At 46.1% G+C, this 21,294-nt stretch overlaps 1 protein-coding gene across 1 annotated transcript in view; it reads left to right on the top strand.

The window, feature by feature from the left end:
- Positions 1–2,191: 2,191 nt before the first annotated feature.
- The window catches only part of PARD3 (par-3 family cell polarity regulator), a 699,053-nt gene continuing 679,950 nt past the window's right edge, over positions 2,192–21,294 (top strand). Inside the window, 1 exon segment of the mRNA XM_044295563.1 lies at positions 2,192–2,462. Coding sequence (XP_044151498.1) covers positions 2,343–2,462 — 120 coding nt within the window. The 5' untranslated portion in view covers positions 2,192–2,342.

Genomic DNA, 21,294 nt, shown 5'->3' with positions numbered 1-21,294 from the left:
GAAGCCCACAATACAGAATGCAATGTGCAGGCGCCGGCAGGGCTATAGCATGTGGGAGATATAGAATGTTTTATACTGATGACCCATCCCCAGGTCTGACTCCCGACACCCCCATCTATCAGCTGTGTGAAGAGGCAGCGGCGCTCCTGTGAGCACTGCGGTCTAGTCCTAGGTCATGTGATGTCACGTTCATTCGGTCACATGGCCTAGGCGCGCTCAGCCCCGTTCAAGTGAATAGGGCTCAGGTGCAATGCCGAGCACAACCAGTATACGATGTATGGCGCTGTGCTTGGTAAGCTGCGGCCTCTTCAAACAGCTGATCGGGAGTCGAACCCCCACTGATCACATACTGAGGATAGGTCATCAGTATGAAACACTCGGACAAGTCCCTTTAAGCTGGCTATACACATGTCGTAGTGGTCGGCCAATCAGTTGACGGCTATGTTTTGTGGATCCCACATGCACGCTTGGTTCGGCCGAGCATGTCAGTGAAAAGAGAGGAGAGAGCTTCTACCGGACACATCTGGTGACGACTTATCTTCTTCTCACCCCCGACATCATCTTCTGGAGATTCGGGAGCCCCCCACAGCTGACGCTGGTCTCTGCAGGTTCAGCTGACAGTGCACTAATGTGTATGGGGTCCTTTACTTTCATAGGGGAAATGTAGGTGACAGACTCCCTTTAAAGGTCTTAATGCAGACGTAGAAAGGGAAGGCCCACTTTCTTCTGGAAGCAAAAGTGGTGAGCAGGCGGCAGGTATCAGAGTGAACCCGTCCTCCCCTCCACACTGCAGAGCACACGATGGCGGTTATTCCTGTGATTAGAGCTCAGACATTGATCAAGGACCGGGACAGACGCTCGCTGCTTGTGTCTGCCGCCTGAGGCGGCTGCCTGCCCTGGGAGAACTCACAGGTAAGGGCTCATGCACACGACCGTATGTATTTTGCGGTCCGCAAAAAAACGGATCCGCAAAAAATACGGATGACGTCCGTGTGCATTCTGTATTTTGCGGAACGGAACAGCTGGCCCCTATTAGAACAGTCCTATCCTTGTCCGTAATGCGGATAATAGGACACGTTCTGTTTTTGTGCGGAATGGAAATACGGACGTATGGAAAACAGAATGCACACGGGGTAACTTCTGATAGATATGGGATAGATATATAGATAAATGATACATAGATATGAGATAGATAGATATGGGATAGATAGATAGATATGGGATAGATAGATAGATATGGGATAGATAGATAGATATGGGATAGATAGATAGATATGGGATAGATAGATAGATAGATAGATAGATATGGGATAGATAGATAGATAGATATGGGATAGATAGATATAGGATAGATAGATATGGGATAGATAGATAGATAGATAGATAGATAGATATGGGATAGATAGATATGAGATAGATAGATAGATATGGGATAGATACATAGATAGATAGATAGATATGGGATAGATACATAGATAGATAGATAGATAGATATGGGATAGATAGATAGATAGATAGATAGATAGATAGATATGGGATAGATAGATAGATAGATAGATAGATAGATAGATAGATAGATATGGGATAGATAGATAGATAGATATGAGATAGATAGATAGATATGGGATAGATAGATAGATAGATAGATAGATAGATAGATATGGGATAGATAGATAGATAGATAGATAGATAGATATGGGATAGATAGATAGATAGATAGATATGGGATCAATGGATACAAGATGATAGATATGAGATAGATAACTATGATATATAGATGATACATTTATAAAGAGAAGAAAGATGAGAGCTGATTAGATATAATAGTATATAGACACATAAATGATAACTATATAAAGAGCAGACAGATGAGACTATTGGTCCGTTCATTGCCGGAATATCGGGGCAGGATAATATCACATTTACCAATGAATTTTAATCACTTTATTAACAGCGCAGACAAAATTCAGATGAGGAAAATACCGCCAACCAATGACAATAAAGCCTGAAGATTTAGGGGCGGGACTATATCCTAAGGGAACATTTGTATGGCAGATATACCTGTCGCTCAAGCATAGCGGCAGCTGATTGGTCAGGACGCACAGCACTCTCTCTCCCGTTGGATGCGCCAGTGGCGGTCACACAATCCTGCTGGAAGAGGTGGGAGGAGTTGCGCATTCACATGCCGGGGAGGAGGCGGAGGCGGAGGCGGAGGGAGGAGGCTACTGCAGGCCCCGCATACACCGGAGGATACGGAGGGAAAACCGGAACCCTGGATTAACCCCTTAGGTTAGGAGCGCGGGGAGAACAAGGCGGTCTCCGCTAACTCCCCGGGCGGCGCTATGAAGGTGACGGTGAGCTTCGGTAGGACCCGGGTAGTGGTGCCGTGTGGGGACGGGAACTTGAAAGTTTCAAGCCTCATCCAGCAAGCGGTGACCAGGTACAAGAAGGCCATAGCCAAGGTGAGTGAGGCCGGGGCAGAGCTGGGGTTAATGAAGAGGGCGAATTGTATGTTTGAGATGTAGTGAAAAACCCCCCCCCCCCCTGTATTTTAGGGGTGGTCCAGCCCGTCGAGTGAGTTTTCTATCCTGGAGCACCCCACTCTTTGATCTCGTAGGGGGGGGGGGATACAGTGTCATCGTCTGCACTAAACTCTGCTGTGTGCTCCCAGTGGTCGGGTTCTGCTGTGGCCCCCGGGGCTCTGTCTTCTGGAGCAGGCTGATCTGTTGCACTCGTCCCCAGGAGAGTTGTATAAGCCTGCATGCACACTTGACTTCTGCATTGCTGTCGTTTCTGTGTTTACATGCGTGATCTGGGAATGTGCGGAGCAGTTCTGTGTCTTGTGCTCTGATCGTCTCCCCTGTAATTCAGATGGTGCGGTACTGCTTTGGGGCGATTTCTGCATTTTCTTTTCCACTAGATGGTTGTGGTCAGGTGCAATGTGTCCCCCTCTGTCTGATGGTGCTGTAGTGGTTTGGGACAATAAGGACATTAGATGGGAGGCTTTCACCTGATCTCACTTTATAATATATATATATATATATATATATATATATATATATATATATATATATATATATATTATATTAGTCCTGCCTATAAGTCTGATACTACATCAGCAAGATCTACATGTGTTCCTTGTGCTTTTGTGGTGGATTTGATGCAGATTTGTCACAGAAATTCGCTTGCATCGCTTTTCGTTTGGCCGGAAACAGGCCGGGTCCCGGGGTCAGAGATCTCCGGCAGGGAAAGGCAGTGCCCCACAGGCTGTTCCTCTGCCGGATGACTTTGACACTAGTGTGAAACTAGCCTAAGGGCACTTTCACACTAGCTTTTTTGTTTTCAGGTATTGAGTTCCGTCACAGGAGCTCAATACCGGAAAAGAACTGATCAGTTTTATCCTAATGCATTCTGAATGGAGAGCAATCAGTTCAGTCCCTCTTACGTTTTTTGGCCGGAGAAAATACCGCAGCATGCTGCAGTTTTATCTCCGGCTAAAAATACTGAACACATGTCAATTTCCATTGAAGTGTATTAGTGCCGGATCCGGCATTAAGTGTTCCGGCAAAACGGATCTGGCTTTTCGGTCTGCCCATGCGCAGACCTTTTAAAAATGCAAAAAAAATTAATACCGGATCAGTTTTTCCGGATGCCACCGGAGAGACTGATCCGGTATTGCAATGCATTTGTCAGACGGATCCGCATCCGTCTGACAAATGCCATCAGTTTGCGTCTGGATTGCTGAATCCGGCAGGCAGTTTCCGGCGACGGAACTGCCTGCCGGGATCGGAATCCTCTTTTCACATTAGCTGCAGCCTTTTCCGGCGGGTGAAAAGCTTGCCAGGTCCGTGCTACCATGCTGTGGCCGGACCTCCTGTCCGCCCCATTATAGTGAATGGGGCCGGAGCGGACTTCTGGTGGCACGCGTGCACTAGCGGCAGCACGGAGCCGGCAGGCTGTTCACCCACCGGAAAAGGCTGCTGCTAATGTGAAAGTAGCCCAACTTTACCAATGGGTTCCAATAGGAAATGACTGGGTAACATTGTAACAGTTTATTGCAAACAAGAGAAACTTTGGTTACTAGATCTATTAAAAGGGTTTTCTGGTTGTTTGACGTTATCCCCTGTCCATAATAAAGGAGATAACTTTTAGAGCGCTGGGACCCTGCTAAGACCAGGGGCCCCTTACCACCTGCAGCCCCCTGAAATGAATGGAACAGCCACATGCATGTGTGACTGGCAGCTCCGTTCATTTCAGGGGGGGCTGCAGGGGTACGGCGCCCCCGTTCTCGTGATCAATGTGGGGCCTACTGCTGGGATCCCCACCAATAGTTATCCCTGTGGGTAGGGAATAACTTCAAACAACCTGAATACCTCTTTAAAGGGGCATTCCCTCCTTATAAAGGGATGGCATATAGCTTGTAAGCAATCACTTTGTGATTGGTGGGGTTCTGGCCTCTGGGAACCCCATCGATCCTGAGATAAACACTGATTTAACACTGCGCCCCTGGCACTCCCAATTCAGATTGGGCCGAGCTGTAGTTCTCTGCACCCCGGTTTGTCTAGAGTGTCACTGAGAAGAGGGCACAGCGCTACAGTAGCATGGAACTCCTTGTAGGGACCCCGAGATTGGACCCCATCTAGTCATAAAGTAACGGAATATCCTTGAGAGATGCCATGACTGTATAAGATGGGGACAGGCAGGAGCCCTTCACGTGATAGCAGTTTATAGGGAATAGATACAAGAGGTCAGGGAAAGGCTCTAGACGTGTCTGGTGGAGGCAGAGTCGGTTGAGGTTGTCTTTGGTTAGGGGTGGCAGTAGATCTGCTCGCAGGTAGTCTTTGTGATGTGAAACTTCAAAGCAGAACATAAAATGTGTTCTCGTAGTCTCGTTCCACTCCTTTACTGCTCTGATGCCTCCAGATCCTGAGCGTTGGACGATCCACTGGTGACTTTTGGTTGCTAGTGAGTCACGGTAAAATTGCGTCATTACCACAACTTGTGTGCACCCTCCGTAGATCCCTATGGGTGAGAGAGTCAATCGAGAATTGCAAGAATTCCTACATGATCTGAATTCTTGTGACTGTCTCTAGCCGCCCCCAGCTTTTTCACCCGTAGGGAAACCTTTATTACCTGGCGTCTTATACTCCGGTCTCTGTTTCTGCTCAGCTGGGGGGAGATGCGCACGCACCTACCCTAATATCTGTGTCCAGCATCTCCGCAGGTCCGTGCACCAGGACTGACATCTACACCAGGATAACTGCTATCATTTATAGTTTCTTGGCATAAATTATGATAAATGTGCCCGGCCAGCTAGGTCCTGTCATGCCCCTACCTCTCCACTCACTTTTTTTTGGAAAAGTTGAGAGCAGGGTGGAAAACCCCCACACAAGTGGGTTGTGCACCAAAATATGCAACTTTTCAATGCCAGTTTTCTGGCATACAGGGGTTAATGAATGTCGCCCATGGTCTCTAATTCCTTAGTTGCCTTAAGGGCATGTTCACATGTAGCAGATACATTGCAGAATAGCAAGCTGGAAATCCACAATGTTTTCCAGTACTATCAAACTGGCCTGTGGTTCAGACTTTAAAGTGTTCTTAAAGGGGTTGTCCACCTTTTGTAATGTTTTTTTTCTCAGACCCCCAGCATGGCTGAGCTTACGGTGGTGAGTATGCCTACCTGATCCCTGTTGCTGGGTTCCGGCTCCATCACTCCCCCTCGTGCGCCGACGGTCCCAGCTGTAGATGGGTCAATCCTGTTAGAAGCGAGTCATGTGACTGCCACAGCCAATGACTGCCGTGTGACCCAGTAACGTGGCACATCACTTCTGTGGCCAGTCATGGGTTGTGTTTAGCAAGTCTCGAATACAGCGGGGGCCAGTGGCGCACGAGCGGTCGGGATCAGGTAGGTGTGCTCACCACCATGCTGGGGGTTCAGAAGAAAAACATTGCAAAGGTGGACAACCCCTAACCCCTTTAAAAAAAAATTCAATGTGTCATAGCAACATATCAAAGACTTTGATTTGGCGGTGGTCTGAGTGCTGAGACCAGGGGGATAACTTAAAAATTTGGTAAATGCAGATTTCAACCTATGCACCAAAACTTTTAGATTTGCCATAACATCAAGGTTTCTGATTAGTGGGGGTCTGAGTGCTGAGACCACCGCTGATAACTAGAGCGAGGAGAAAGAAGCGCTCGCACGTGGCCCTCTCCTCACTGCAGAGTCTATGGGCCCATCTCTAATCCATCTCCTACAGTGATTTTTGGATAGCGATTAGCGGTGGTCTCCGCACCCAAACCGCCACCCGTCGGTACCCTTGATGTCGTCAAAGCAAATCAAAAGTTTAGGTGAATAGGGTAAAATCTGCATTTAAAGGCGTTGTACCAAGTTTTGAAGTTATCCCTTATCCACAGGATAGAGGATAACTAACTGACCGCTGGGACATAGAAGGTGTCGGCAGATAAGAACCATTTGGCCCATCTAGTCTGCCCAATATACTGAATACTATGGATAGCCCCTGGCCCTATCTTATATGAAGGATGGCCTTATGCCTATCCCATGCATGCTTAAACTCCTTCACTGTATTTGCAGCTACCACTTCTGCAGGAAGGCTATTCCATGCATCCACTACTCTCTCAGTAAAGTAATACTTCCTGATATTACTTTTAAACCTTTTGCCCCTCTAATTTAAAACCATGTCCTCTTGTAGCAGTTTTTCTTCTTTTAAATATTATCTCCTCTTTTACCTTGTTGGTTCCCTTTATGTATTTAAAAGTTTCTATCATATCCCCCACCAAAACCCCCACCAATCCTGAGAATAGGGGCCTTGTTCCCCTGATCGGATGGAGCATCAGGTTGGGCATTCACCCTGCCACCCCATTAATTATCTATGGGACTATCGGAAATAGCCATCGCCCAGAATAAATGGAGCGGTTGGGGGCCCCTGTGGGTAAGGGAAAAATACAAATCTTGGCACGGCCCCTTTAACTCGTGTATTTATTTTTTCTTTGCAAATTTGTCACAGGTGTGTTTTTTCTTTTATTTATTTTTTAATCTGCTGTGAAAACTCCACCCATTGTAGCCGTGCCCTTAAAGCGAACCTGTCACCGGGATTTTGTGTATAGAGCTGAGGACATGGGTTGCTACATGGCCGCTAGCACATCCGCAATACCCAGGTCCCCATAGCTCTGTGTGCTTTTATTGTGTATAAAAACCGATTTGATGCATATGCAAATTAACCTGAGATGAGTCAGAGCTTGAAAATATGACTCTTCTCTGGTCACACAAGTAAGATATGACTCTTTCTTCATTATTTGCATATGTTTAAAGGGAACCTGTCACCATGATTTTGCGCATAGAGCTGGGGACATGGGCTGCTAGATGGCCGCTAGCACATCCGCAATACCCAGTCCCCAGAGCTCTCTGCGCTTTTATGGAGTTAAAAAACAGTTTTGATTGATATGCAAATTACCTGATATGAGTCCTGTATCCGGAGATGAGTCAAGCGGAAAGGAGCCCAGCACCGCCCCGCGTCCTCCGAATCTCCTCCTTGCTGGCGAACGTCACAGAGCTGGAGCGCCGAAATCTCGCGATGCGCGAGCTAGCGCATGCGCAGTGTCGGCATCATGTTCATTCCCTGTGCTGGCATCAGCACAGGGAACGAACTACGCATGCGCTAGCTCGCGCATCGCGACATTTCGGCGCTCCAGCTCTGTGACGTCCGCCAGCAAGGAGGAGATTCGGAGGACGCGGGGCGGTGCTGGGCTCCTTTCCGCTTGACTCATCTCCGGCTACAGGACTCATATCAGGTAATTTGCATATCAATCAAAACTGTTTTTTAACTCCATAAAAGCGCAGAGAGCTATGGGACCTGGGTACTGCAGATGTGCTAGCGGCCATCTAGCAGCCCATGTCCCCAGCTCTATGCGCAAAATCATGGTGACAGGTTTCCTTTAAAATCGTGTTATTTATTTTATTTTTTACACAATAAAAGCACACAGAGCTATGGGGACTGGGTATTGCGGAACCACCCCCGTCTGTTTGTTGTCCTGCTCCTTTGACGAGCGTAGAGCTGACCTGCAATACCACGTACAACCTTTAGGCAGAGGTGGTGCTGTTTTTGGTAGAAAGCAGGCCATTTTTTTTCTTTTCATCCATAGGCCTCATGCACACAAATGTATTTTGTTTCCGTGTGCATTCAGTTTTTTTTGCGGATAGGATGCGGACCAATTCATTTCAGCGGGTCCGCACACTGTGTGCTGTCTGCATCCGTATGTCCGTTCTGTAGCCCTGCAAAAAAAATAGAAAATGTCCTATTCTTGTCCGTTTTAGGCATCGTTAAAATGGATCTGCAAAAAAAAAAAAACGGATTGCATCCGTTTTTTGTTTGTTTTGCGGATCTGCAATTGTGAATGGACCCTTAACAGATTCTTATTCCTGGTGATGACTACAGATTGCCACATCTCGTCTGTACCAGTGGCCGCTGTCTGCTTCTGTTTATCCTCCTGTTTTTTCGGAATTCATTTTGCAACCCATGAAAAGTTTGGCAACAAGATATTTAACTAGTAAAAGGCTTGCGGTGTCTCTGGAATACTTTCAGATTGTCTGCGGAGTTCTCTCGAGTCCTTGCTGAGACTTCTCAGCAGGGTGGATTTGATTTAAATCACTAGTCAGTAAGGCTTGATTTAAAATTTTAAATCATAGTTTTCTACATAAAGACTAATTCTTGCTGGTATAACTTATAATATGCAAGTAGATGAAGATTTTTAGATAACTTTTCATATTAGGCCTTATGCACACGACGGTTGTTTTTTTTGTGTCCGGAAATTGTGCGTCCGACCCCAAAAAACGGATGCAGCATCCGTTTTTTTTCCAACAGATCCCTTGTAATAAATGCCTATTCTTGTCCTGCAAATGTGAAATAAAAAGTAGGACATGCACTATTTTTTGTGCTGGAACACGGACAACGGACTACGGAACACAAACTGATGAACTATCAGCATTTTTTTTCTGACCCATTGAAATGAATGGGTCCCCATCCTATCCGCAAAAAAACACGGAACGGAGGCCGAGAAAAACAACTGTGTGCATGAGGCCTTAGTTTGATTAGGTTGATTCTGTATTCATAGGTTTGTCGAAGTTAGGCCTCATGCACACGACCGTTGTGTGCATCCGTGGCCGTTTTCCGTTTTTTTTTTTTTCACGGACCCATTGACTTTCAATGGGTCCGTGGAAAAATCGGAAAGTGATCCGTGTTTCCTGGCCGTGAAAAAAATATGACCTGTCTTTTTTTTCACGGCCAACAGTTCACGAACCCATTCAAGTCAATGGGTCCGTGAAAAATCACGGATGCACACAAGATTGTCCGTGATCCGTGTCCGTTTTTTCCTATCATTTCAATAGCAAACTTGACTTAGATTTTTTTTTCATTTTTCATGTCCGTGGATCCTCCAAAAAACAAGGAAGACCCACGGACGAAAAAACGGTCACGGATCACGGACCTACGGACCCCGTTTTTGCGGACCGTGAAAAAATACTGTCGTGTGCATGAGGCCTTAGGCTTAGGCCTAGTTCACACGAACGTATGGCTTTTATAGTTTTTTGCGGTCAGTTTTTCACAGATCCGTTGTTCCGTTTTTGTATGCCGTTGTGTCCGTTCCGTTTTTCCGTATGCCATGTACAGTATACAGTAATTACAAAGAAAAAAATTGGGCTGGGCATAATGGATACGGAAGACATACAGATGCATTTCCGTATGTGTTACGTTTTTTTTTTTGCGGACCCATTGACTTGAATGGAGCCACGGAACGTGATTTGCGGCCAAATATAGGACATGTTCTATCTTTCAACGGAACGGAAATACGGAAACGGAATGCATATGGAGTACATTACATTTTTTTTGCGGAACCATTGAAATGAATGGTTCCGTATACGGAACACAAAAAAACGTCCCGTACACTCGCAAAAAAAACGTTTGTGTGAACTAGGCCTTAAGGTCTTTTTCTCCACTCTGTTCATGTTATAACATTTTTGCTGTGAAGAAGAGGCATGTGATCTCTGCTGAGTCAAAATCAGTTTTGAGAACTGCAAAAGTAAACCAGTTATCTGTGATAATATCTTGTAGGCAGAGAAACTGCCCAATCATCTTACAAAACCCTCTGGAAGAGCATGACATTGTGAATGGATTAGTGGAATTTATTTACCCAAAAAATAAAACTTATACAGCCTTGTTCTACCTAATTAAAAAACAAATCTTTATTTCATGATGGAATAACCTTTGGACAGTAATATATTTTCCACAAAAAGCATTTTATATAAAAAAAATAAATCTGATTTTAAATTAAAAAAAGTGTGTGTGTGTGTGTATGTATAGCAAGCACTCCGCTGGGTCTGGTACCTGCAGATCACGGTGATCGGTCGGGTGAGCACCGCTCTGCTGTCATCTGGAGGACAGGAGCACGCTATCTTAGAGATGACTAATACTCCTCCACTTACCGTCAGCAGACTCAGGCCTGAAGAGGTCACGCGGGCGATGCTTTCTTGCTATTTATTTTCCCCCATTTGCCTCCTTTTTTTATCAGAGGCACGACTAGTTTCTGGGATAATCTTGGCTGTATCGTGAAACAGAGTTCATCTGAAATGCACCTTCTGAGTCATCAGTGGCTTATGATGCTGCCAATCTCTCCCCCATGCTTTACACTGCAGCCTGGTTGCTCAGATTAGCCTCAGTGTATAAACACAAGTTCAGCCGTAAGTCTGTACATTTTGGGACAATTGACAATAAAAGCAGACTGTAAAGGGCTCTTTACACAGACTGAGAATCCGCCAGATAAATGCTAACAAGCATTCATAGGAACGCTCGTTAGCGATTATCTGGCGGTGTAAAAGTGCCGCTGATTAAGCAAAATGCTCGTTCAGCTGGTTGCCGCCAGCGGTCCGTCTAAACATGCTGTGCTGCCAGCAAACAATGATTCTGTATGGGGACGAGCGATGCCATTAGTGATCACTTCTCTCCATACTGTTGAGGAGATCGCTGCATTTAAATGTCTCCTTCACTGACGAGCCGACGATTGCCGGGAAGGAATGCTTCCTGTGTGTTGTCCACATCCGTATGTCTGCCGCGTCCCCGCAAAGAAAAATAGAACTTGTCCTAGTCTTCTCCGTTTTACGGTCATGCATAGGACAGTTTTGTTATGGGCTGGACGTTGCGTAAAATGCGGAACACATGGACAGTATCTGTGTTTTGCGGATCTGCAATTTGTACACTGCAAAAAACGGCAACGGTCGTGTGCATGAGCCCTAACTGATAGGGGTAGTGAGCAGTCAGTTCTTTAAGTTGATGTGCTGAAAGCAGGAAAAGTGGGAAAGTCTAAGGCCCCTTTCACACGGGCGACTTTTCCGTGCGGGTGCGATCCGTGCGGCGAACGTATGGCACCCGCACTGAATCCTGACCCATTCATTTCTATGGGGCTGTGCACATGAGCGTTGTTTTTAACGCATCACTTGTACGTTCAGTGCAAATCGCAGCATGCTCTATAATGTCCGATTTTGACGTGACGCAGGCCCCATAGAAGTGAATGGGGTGTGTGAAAATCGGATGGCATCCGCAAGCAAGTACGGATGCCATGCGATTTGCACGCATGGTTGCTAGGAGACCATCGGGATGGAGACCCGATCATTATTATTTTCCCTTATAACATGGTTATAAGGGAAAATAATAGCATTCTGAATACAGAATGCATAGTAAACCAGCGCTAGAGGGGTTAAAATAAAATAAAAAATAATTTAACTCACCTTAGTCCACTTGTTCGCGAAGCCGGCATCTCCTTGTGTCTCCGCTGCTGATGAACAGGACCTGGGATGAGCTGCTCCATTAAATAGAGCTTAAGGACCTTCGATGACGTCACTCCGGTCATCACATGATCTTTTACCATGGTGAATCACCATGGTAAAAGATCATGTGACGTACCATGTGATGATCGGAGTGACGTCATCGAAGGTCCTTAACCGGTATTTAATGGAGCAGCTCATCCCAGGTCCTGTTCATCAGCAGCGGAGACACAAGGAGATGCCGGCTTCGCGAACAAGTGGACTAAGGTGAGTTAAATTATTTTTTATTTTATTTTAACCCCTCTAGCGCTGGTTTACTATGCATTCTGTATTCAGAATGTATTATTTTCCCTTATAACCATGTTATAAGGGAAAATAATAGCAATCTTCAGAACATCAATCCCAAGCCCGAACTTCTATGAAGAAGTTCGGGTTTGGGTACCAAACATGCGCGATTTTTCTCACGCGAGTGCAACGCATGACAATGTTTTGCACTTGCGCAGAAAAAATCGCGCATTTTCCCGCAACGCACCCGGCTCTTAGCCGGGCCAAAAAAATGACGCCCGTGTGAAAGAGGCCTAAGGCCCCTCTCACACGAGCGTGACGGATTAGGTCCGGATGCGTTCAGGATGCGTTCAGTGAAACTCGCACCATTTTGCAAGCAAGTTCAGTCAGTTTTGTCTGCGATTGCGTTCAGTTGTTCAGTTTTTTTTTCCACACGGGTGCGATGCGTTTTGATGCGTTTTTCATGCGCGTGATGAAAAACTGAAGGTTTACAAACAACATCTCTTAGCAACCATCAGTGAAAAACGCATCGCATCCGCACCTGCTTGCGGATGCAATGCATTTTTCACGCAGCCCCATTCACTTCTATGGGGCCAGGCTGCGTGAAAAAGGCAGAATATAGAACATGCTGCGATTTTTACGCAACACAGAAGTGATGCGTGAAAAACAACACTCATGTGCACAGACCCATTGAAATTAATGGGTCAGGATTTAGTGCGGGTGCTATGCGTTCACGTCATGCATTGCACCCGCGCGGAAAACTCGCTTGTGTGAAAGGGACCTAAGGGTGCGACCACACCGCGCAGTCTGAGGCAGAGTAGACCACGTCCGTTCGGGCTGCAGGGGGCTCTAATTAAACTACAGAAGACCGTACTGTTTAGTTGGTATGCATTGTTAAAGGCTGTGCGGCACCGTCAGTAGCGTGCAGCCATTTACAGTTTATATCGCAGACTGCACCGTGTGGTCGGACCCTAATGATTTGAGCCACTTTGGGGGCCAAGCTGTGATTGCAATAGAGTCTGTGAAGGAGAGTCTGAGTGAGCGTAATCTCCGTGCCATGCTAAAGGGGTTGTGTTAGAAAGTGTCCGCATCAGAAAATAAATTTAGGTGCAGTTTCCATTTAAAGACCGCACATGTAATTTATTATGACCCGCATTGCTAGCAACTGGCGTAAAAAAGTCGCAAAGTTTAGGCTATTTAAATGCCATTGCGTCTAATTATAGGCCTTTCTATGCTGCCCTCGCCACTTTCCGAAAAGGGGGCGGGATTATAGTTTTCTAGGATAAATGATGACTGACATCTACGCCGTCTACGAGCTGATGTAGGTGCACGGACTGTGGGAGGACGCGCTTAATTTATGGCCAGGCGTGCACCTTGTGATAAATGAAGTGCATCCTCCTGTGGCATAGGGGAATATCAAGACAAATGACCCCTGCGGCCTCTTCCTAGGCCAGTGACATCACATTCATCGGTCACCGTGGCTTGGGAGCGGCTCAGTCCCATTCAAGTGAATGGGCCTGGGCTGCAGTACCAAGCTCGGCCACTGTACTATGTATGGTGCTGTGCTTGGTAGTGAGGAAAGCCACAGCGTTAGGGCTCGTTCACACGACCATATGGCTTTTTTCAGTGTTTTGTGGGCCATTTTGAATGGATTAGTTTTTTTGTTTCAGTAGTGTTTCCGGTTACGTTTTTCCGTATGGCATATACAGTATACAGTAATTGCATAGAAAACATTGGGTTGGGCATAACATTTTCAATAGATGGTTCTGCAAAAACGGAACGGATACGGAAGACATACGGAGTACATTCCATATGTGTTCTGTTGTTTTTTTGTGGACCCATTGACTTGAATGGAGCCACGGAACGTGATTTGCGGACAATAATAGGACATGTTCTATCTTTGAACAGAAAAATTGAAATATGGAAACTGAATGCATACGGAGTATATAAATTATTTTTTATTTTTTTTGCAGAAGCATTGAAATGAATTGTTCCGTATACGGAATGCAAAAAACAATCGTGTGAAAGAGCCCTTAATCGGAGCGCAATAGCCTCTTCTGGCACTGATCTGCTGTTTGGAGTCCAACCCCCATCAATCAGATGTTGATGACATATCAAAAGGATAGGCCATCAATATTGTACTCCTGTTAAACCCCCTTATGTTGTTGCACGGGGTGGGCAACCTGCGGCGCTCCAACTGTTGTGAAACTACAACTCCCAGCATGCATACTTGCTCTGCTCTTCTCAGAACTCTCATAGAAATGAATGGAGCATGCTGGGAATTGTAGTTTCACAACAGCTGGAATCCCACAGGTTGCCCACCCATGTTCTGCCATTTGTGAAGTTGCTCCGCTGCTTGTAGTCCCATGGTGAGACCCCTTGGCTAGCCAGCAGTGCTTGGGGGGCTCATGTGATGACATTTCTTCACCTCTTTTCAGAAGTAGTCGGGGCCTTGATACAGAAGAGTCATCTATATTCATAAATTAAAAGGGTTTTTCAGGATTTTAATACTGATGACCTATCCTCCACATAGGTAATCAGTATCTGATCGGTGAGGGTCCGACACCCAGGACCCCCGCTGATCAGCTGTTTTGAGCGCAGCGGCCTTCTCCCTGCTCACCAAGCACAGCTCCGTACATTATATAGTGGCTGTGCTTGGTATCGCGGTCATTCACTTCTATGGGGCTGAGCTGCTTCTAGGCTATGTCACCGATGAAGATGACGTCACTGGCCTAGGGAAAGCTGTGAGAAGGCAGCGACGCTCACAGGAGAGCCGGTGCCTTCGCAAACAGCTGATCGTCGGACCCCCACCAATGAGAGGCTGAAGACCCATCCTGAGGATAAGTCTTCAGTTATAAAGTCTCATAAAATCTATAATCTGCAGACGCCTTGTGTGACACGGTCTCTGGTTTCAGTGACACTTATTGGTCTATAAGGAACCTGGCTCCTACGCCCGTATAAGAGTTTTTTGTTTTTTTTCTAAAGAGAAATCTGGCCCTACGTGAGAGACCACCTAGCTGTGTGCAGGGGATCTGCTGTCTGTTGACACATGCTCCTATTACTTGGTATGGAGCGGTTAGCACTGTGACATTCCTGACATACCTGCTAATCTACTTACCTGCTGTGCATTGACACTTAACACTTCTGTGGGACGAGCCATTAGACATTCTTCATACCCGTTCACTTTATTACAGCATTATGTGTGAAATTTTTTGGACAACACTGCGGTATATGTTGCTGCTCTGTGGGCGATCTTGGTTGCTTTACATCAGTTGTGCCCAGCGGGATTAGAACGTTGACCCCCCCCCCCCCCATAACCCCCGAATCACCAAAAATTCCACACTGCTGGATTTTTTGGGAATTCTGTGGTTGCTGCACACATGCGAATCACACTGCCACCCCATTCATTTCTATGTTAGCATTGTGAAGTTGCGCGACCAAGGGATATTCACTTATAGGCCTCTTTCACACAGGGCCGGACAAGATGCGGGTGCGTTGCGGCAAAATGCGCGATTTTTCCGCACGAGTGCAAAGCGTTTTAATGCGTTTTGCGCGCATGTGAGAAAATTCGGCATGATTGGTACCCAGACTCGAACCCGGACTTCTTCACAGAAGTTTGGGTTAGGTGTTTAGATTTTATTATTTTCCCTTTTATAACATGGTTAGAAGGGAAAATAATAGAATTCTTAATACAGAATGCTTAGTAAATTGGGGATGGAGGGGTTAAAAAAATAAATAAATAAATTTAACTCCCCTCATCCACTTGTTCGCGCAGCTCGGCTTGTCTTCTTTCTTCTTCTTTGAGGACCGGGGACGAAAAGGACCTTTGGTGATGTCACTGCGCTCATCACATGGTCCATCACCATGGTAATAGACCAGCTGCGGTTTATTGGCACGGTTGTGGCCAAAAACAATGAGGGGTATTCCAAATAGATTAAAAGGGTTTTCCAAGACTTTAATACGCATGACCTATCCTCCGCATAGGTCATCAGTATCTGATCGCTGGGGGTCCGACACCTTGGACCCTCGCCGATCGGCTTTTGTGAAGGCACCGGCCTGACCTTTTGGCACTGAATAATCCATACCAAATTCGTCTTGCAAAAGATGATGTGTGAACGGGGCCATAGCTTGCTTTTGAGTATGTCTGTGGATTGGTGATGTTTTTCGCCTAATAACTGGCAAAAAGTCTTGATCCTTCTGAAAAAACTTTTCAGCCTACAGTCTTTATTCCTTCATTCATTTTCAGACCCCCTGACTTTCAGTTTACAACCTGCCCCTAGTTGTAGACTTTTCTCAGGTGGGCAAGCCCAATAAATCAGCCTAGAATATCATTCAGGAGAGGAAAGCGAGTGGTAGGAGAATAATCAGGTGGCCAGTCTGATGGATTTATCATAGAATGGCATTCTGCAGCTTCCGTGTACTATGAAACTCAGAAACTGCAGAAGCCAAACAAAGCAAAATATTTCTTATATCCTGACAACATATTTTTTTTTACTCAAAATACATCTAAGGGCTTGTTCACATTAGTGTTGTGTTTTCTGTATTTATTTTCCTTTAGAGGAGCTGTCTGTCCAATGGTTTTACTTACAGCAGAGTATAACTGGATCCTACCTTGTCCTGAATTCATTTTGCGTAGTGTAGGTTCCCGTCCTAATAGGGTCACCTTGTCGTTGGTGGATGGGCCCACACAGTTTTGATGAAGTGTATGCAAAGTGCCTCATGTACAATAATGCATTCAGAACAATCCGCATTTCCAATGTTTGTAGTTGTCCTTGCGCATGGAGCAGGGCGCCACATAATTTGGATGCTAACATGTGACATATTGGTGATCTGTCAGTACTTCCCAGATTCCTGTAAAAGCAGATAGGGTGGACATTGCATTGCGGTGTATAGGTGATGATTTACTAGACTCAGGGGGTCTTGCTGTCTAGGTGTGTGTGTGTGTGTGTGTGTGTGTGTGCTCCCACCATTGCTCACTGCCATACAGTAACATCTGGATCGTACTAGAAGAGGAGCGATCTGCATTACTGCTCAGTCAGCACTTTCTCTGTGCAGAGAGTTTGGTCTGTTCTGTGTCAGAAGCGTTGTAGGACCATCGTGTTTGCAGATAGATTACACGCGTGCTGAGCAAACGACAGAAATTGCTGACTTTTCGGTCAATCCTACGATCTTTATCACAGCCTCTACCAGTGAGCTGCTGAGATTGGAATATTAATCCTCATTTGTTCCAGTAACTGGCTGTATGTTATCATAGCGGGAGGAAGAATGCGTCCTACTAGTTGTCAGGGCTGGATAGTAAGGTGTAAAATAGTACAACATTTGCCCCCCCCCCCCCTTTGTTGTGCTATCTCCCCTACTTTTGGTGTGTGTGCTGGGTCCACGTACGCACGGCTGTAAGTATCCGTAGGGCCCTGTTCACCCGACGGTGTCCATTTCTGCATTTTGCAGCCACTGGACTAATTTGGTTAGTGCCTTTTGCATGACTTTGTTACTTGTAGTATATCCTTATTTATGTACTTTTATACAGGGGTGCACCACCCATGAGGCCAGGTAAGGCGATCGCCTCAGACAACACCAGGTAGGGGCAAAAGGGGGACAGCCATGGGCTGAAGGGAAGAGGTTAGGTTAAGAAATTGGCATTGGGAAGTGGGGGGCGCCGTTTCGGTTTTCACCTCAGGCAACAGAAAGGATGGGTGCGCCCCTGGCTTTACTTATCGGTTCACAAAGTGATTTTCGAACTTATCCAAAAATAACAGCCCTAAATATCAGTTAAAAAAAAATAAAACACCAAAAAAAAACAACTTATCGAAACCCTGATAATCACATGCAGATGTTGTGACGTTCCTCCCCCAATCTGTTTACAAGCATCCAGCACATGACTCCTGCAGCCAATCAGTGGCCTCAGCAATCACGTACGGTTCTACTGACATCATGGCGCCTATCGCTAAGTGGTGATGCCATTAGTACGGCACATGACTGCTGAGGCCACTGATTGGCTGCAGGAGACATTTGCAGGACAATTGTAAACAAAGACTGTTGGGTTAGGAGAGGCAAGTAGTGCTTAGAATAAAATTATTTTTGAGTGGTCCTCCCGCTGTTCTAGGTTAACTAATATAATGGGCCCCTAGATGTAACCATAGCTCATCAATATTTGATTAGTGGAGGTCCGACTCCCGGCACCCCTGACGATCAACTGTTTGAAGAGGCCACAGCACTCCAGCCTCTTTCTAGGCCGTGTGACGTCGCATTGCTTGGTCATGTGGCCTAGTTGCCGCTCAGTCTCATTCCTAAGCTGCAATACTAAGCACGGCCACTATCCAATCGCTGGTGCTGTGCTTGGTAAGGGCTCATGCACACGGCCAGTAGTTGCATTTGCGGGGACGCAGAAAGGACATGAATGCGGACAGCATCACGGCGTGCTGTCCGCATCTTTTGCGGCTCCATAGAAGTGAAAGGATCTGCATCCGATCTACAAAAAAAATAAAAAAAGTTGTATACATGAGCCCTAACGTTCTGGTGAGTGCCCCGACCTCCTCAAAGAGCTGATCAGGTCATCAATATCAGAATCTTGGAAAACCTGTTTAGGTCTGGGTCACGCACGGGCGGGTTAACTGCGGTTTTGCCGTTGCGGATTTTAAGGTTAATATTGCCAAATTAGTTTAACCCCCTTCATTACCAAGAAGAGCTCATGGGGCAGGGTGAGGTCAGGCCCGGGGGCCACGCACGCTATTAATCTTTGATTTATGTACATGAGCTCTGGTAAAACTAAGTGCTATTTCCCATTTAATTTAGATGCCTCGTCAAGATTAGCAGCTCGTGTTAATAATGCCTGCTATTCTTTGCATACTAAGCAGGGCCCGGAGGACGGAGGGAAGTGATACAGAGATTTGCCCTAATTGTTTCCTTTTGCTCCGGGCCCCTATCATTCACCATGTGCCTGCTTCCGACCTATGTCTGACTGTGATGAGGCTGGTGGCAAGCACGCCGGGGCTGTCAGACATAAGTAGCGTATCATTGGTTTGCAATTGGATTTTTTTTTTCACTTCACCGATAATTATGAAGACGATTGCTCTAGTGATGACAGTCTCATGAATACGTCTTTCGTTAGAGATCAAAGCTCTTTTTGTAGAAGGAACACTATTTGCTTTTTGCATGATGTATTTGTCATGGATTTCATCCAGGTTGTCAAGAAAAGCTTGTAGTATGTCTGTATGGCTCAGTTCACACTAGTGTCATAGCTTCCATTTGTAACGGGGCCAGTTTGGCTATACCTGGTGAATCCTAATTACTTTTTAAAGGGGGGGGGTATTCCCATCTTGAACATCCTTGCGATATGCCCCCAGTGCCTGATAGGTGCGGGTCCCAACTTTTACTTAGAAAGGAGCCTGCAAAGTGCTGGAGGGTGCACTGCACATGCGCTGGTGTCCTCCGTTCATTTCTGTGGGAGTGCCGAAAATAGCCGAGTTGCGCGATTGGCTGGCTATTTTCAGAAGTCCCATTGAAATGAATGGGAAGTGCACTATGCAAGAACGGCCAGCGCTCCACTTCTATGGGGTGGAGCCACACCCGGGACCCCCGCCGATCAGCTGTTTGAGAAGGCAGCGGCGCTCCAGGAGTATCAACTGGCCTGGGCGCGGCTAAGCTCCATTCAAGCGAACAGAGCTTAGCCCTGCCCAGGTAAGTTGATACTAGTCGTGAGGTCACTGGGCCTGCGGTAAACTGTGATCGGCGGTGGTCCCTGGTGTTGGACCTCCGCTGATCAGATGTCATCAGTTTAAACAAACTGCTGAACCCCTTTAATTATTTGACTTGTATAATGCAGTAAGGTTGAATGCTGGTGTTACTGGTGTTTATTTCGTGCGTATCTGGAAAACCCCTTTAAAGAGGACCTGTAACCTCCTCCAACTAGCAGCGTTACATTCCCCATGTTATGACAATTCTGGAGCATCTATTTTTATTTCTCTTTAATGTGCCATGCCTTTGTTATTCCTACTAGAAGTTAGGAATGAATTGCTAGCAGTTTGCCATGAAGGTCCAGATGGGTGTTACCAGTTGAGGAGGGTGTCCCTGCACAATCTGATACTGGCAGCACTGATTGGATCATGTCAGACTGTACATTGGCACTCCCCAAACTGATAACCTGTGCCAGATCTCGAAACTGGACAGCGCAACGCTGATGGGGAAAGTAGCCTAAATAACGCGTTATTTTTATTATAAGGGTTGTGGCATTACCGCTTTTACAAAATAAAACAAACTTTTTATGGAGAACTTTTACTTTATTCTTCTTCATTGCTGTACTCCTGCGGTGATCCGGTGACCAGTTTCTTGCGCAGCTTGTGAGCTCTGTGTTCAGTTTGTGGCGCTTGCACCAGACCAGCATTAATGATGCAGCTCCTCGGACTAAGGAAAGTCTCACGCGTAGTCTTTTTGGAGATAGTAAAATTCCCTGATTTGTTTTTGCAGCCTCTTCGCACAGGACCATGTCCGTGTTTGTCTGCAAAACACGGATACCTTCCGTGTGCATTTTACATTTTTTTCTCGCTCTCCTAAAAGGAAAGGGCTATTCTTGTCAATGCGCACCAGAATACATGTTCTATGATTTGTGAAACGGCCACAGAAATCCCCCAGAAAATACAGATGTGTGCATGGCCGTATAGAAATGAATGAGTCGGTGTGCGATCTGCAAAGAATGTGGCAAGCACACGGATGAAAACTACGGTCGTGTGCATGAAGCCCTAGAGCGTGTGGTGGGGCGACCAGAAGTTTCATGCCTTTTTCCCTTGTTCGTGGAGCCAACAATATATGAGCTTTTCTTTTAAACGCAGCTTACAATAGTATTGAAAAGTTGTCTTCTGGGTCTTCTTGAAGAAAATGCCAAGTCTGCCTCATATATGGTGGACCTGAAAATCTTTCACTCCGTGGATCCTCAAAACATGTTGCGGACATGTAAATGGAGCCTTAGAGCGTATAGACTAAAGCTAGCCATACACATGCAATAGCTGTTTGCCGGTGGAGAGTTGGGAGCCCCCCATACACAATAGGTCGTCAGTCGAGACTCCCCCATACATGCTCGGTTTGGCCGAATGTCTATGTATATTCACTGGGAAGAGAGGAGAAGGCTGCTGCCAGACACTTCTGTCAGTGGCTTTTCTTCTGGGAGAACAGAAGAAATTTTTATT

Source organism: Bufo gargarizans, chromosome 5, assembly GCF_014858855.1.
Source record: "Bufo gargarizans isolate SCDJY-AF-19 chromosome 5, ASM1485885v1, whole genome shotgun sequence".
Lineage (NCBI taxonomy): Eukaryota > Metazoa > Chordata > Amphibia > Anura > Bufonidae > Bufo > Bufo gargarizans.
Note: the sequence above shows the minus strand (reverse complement) of the source record. Positions and strands in the feature narration are given on the sequence as shown.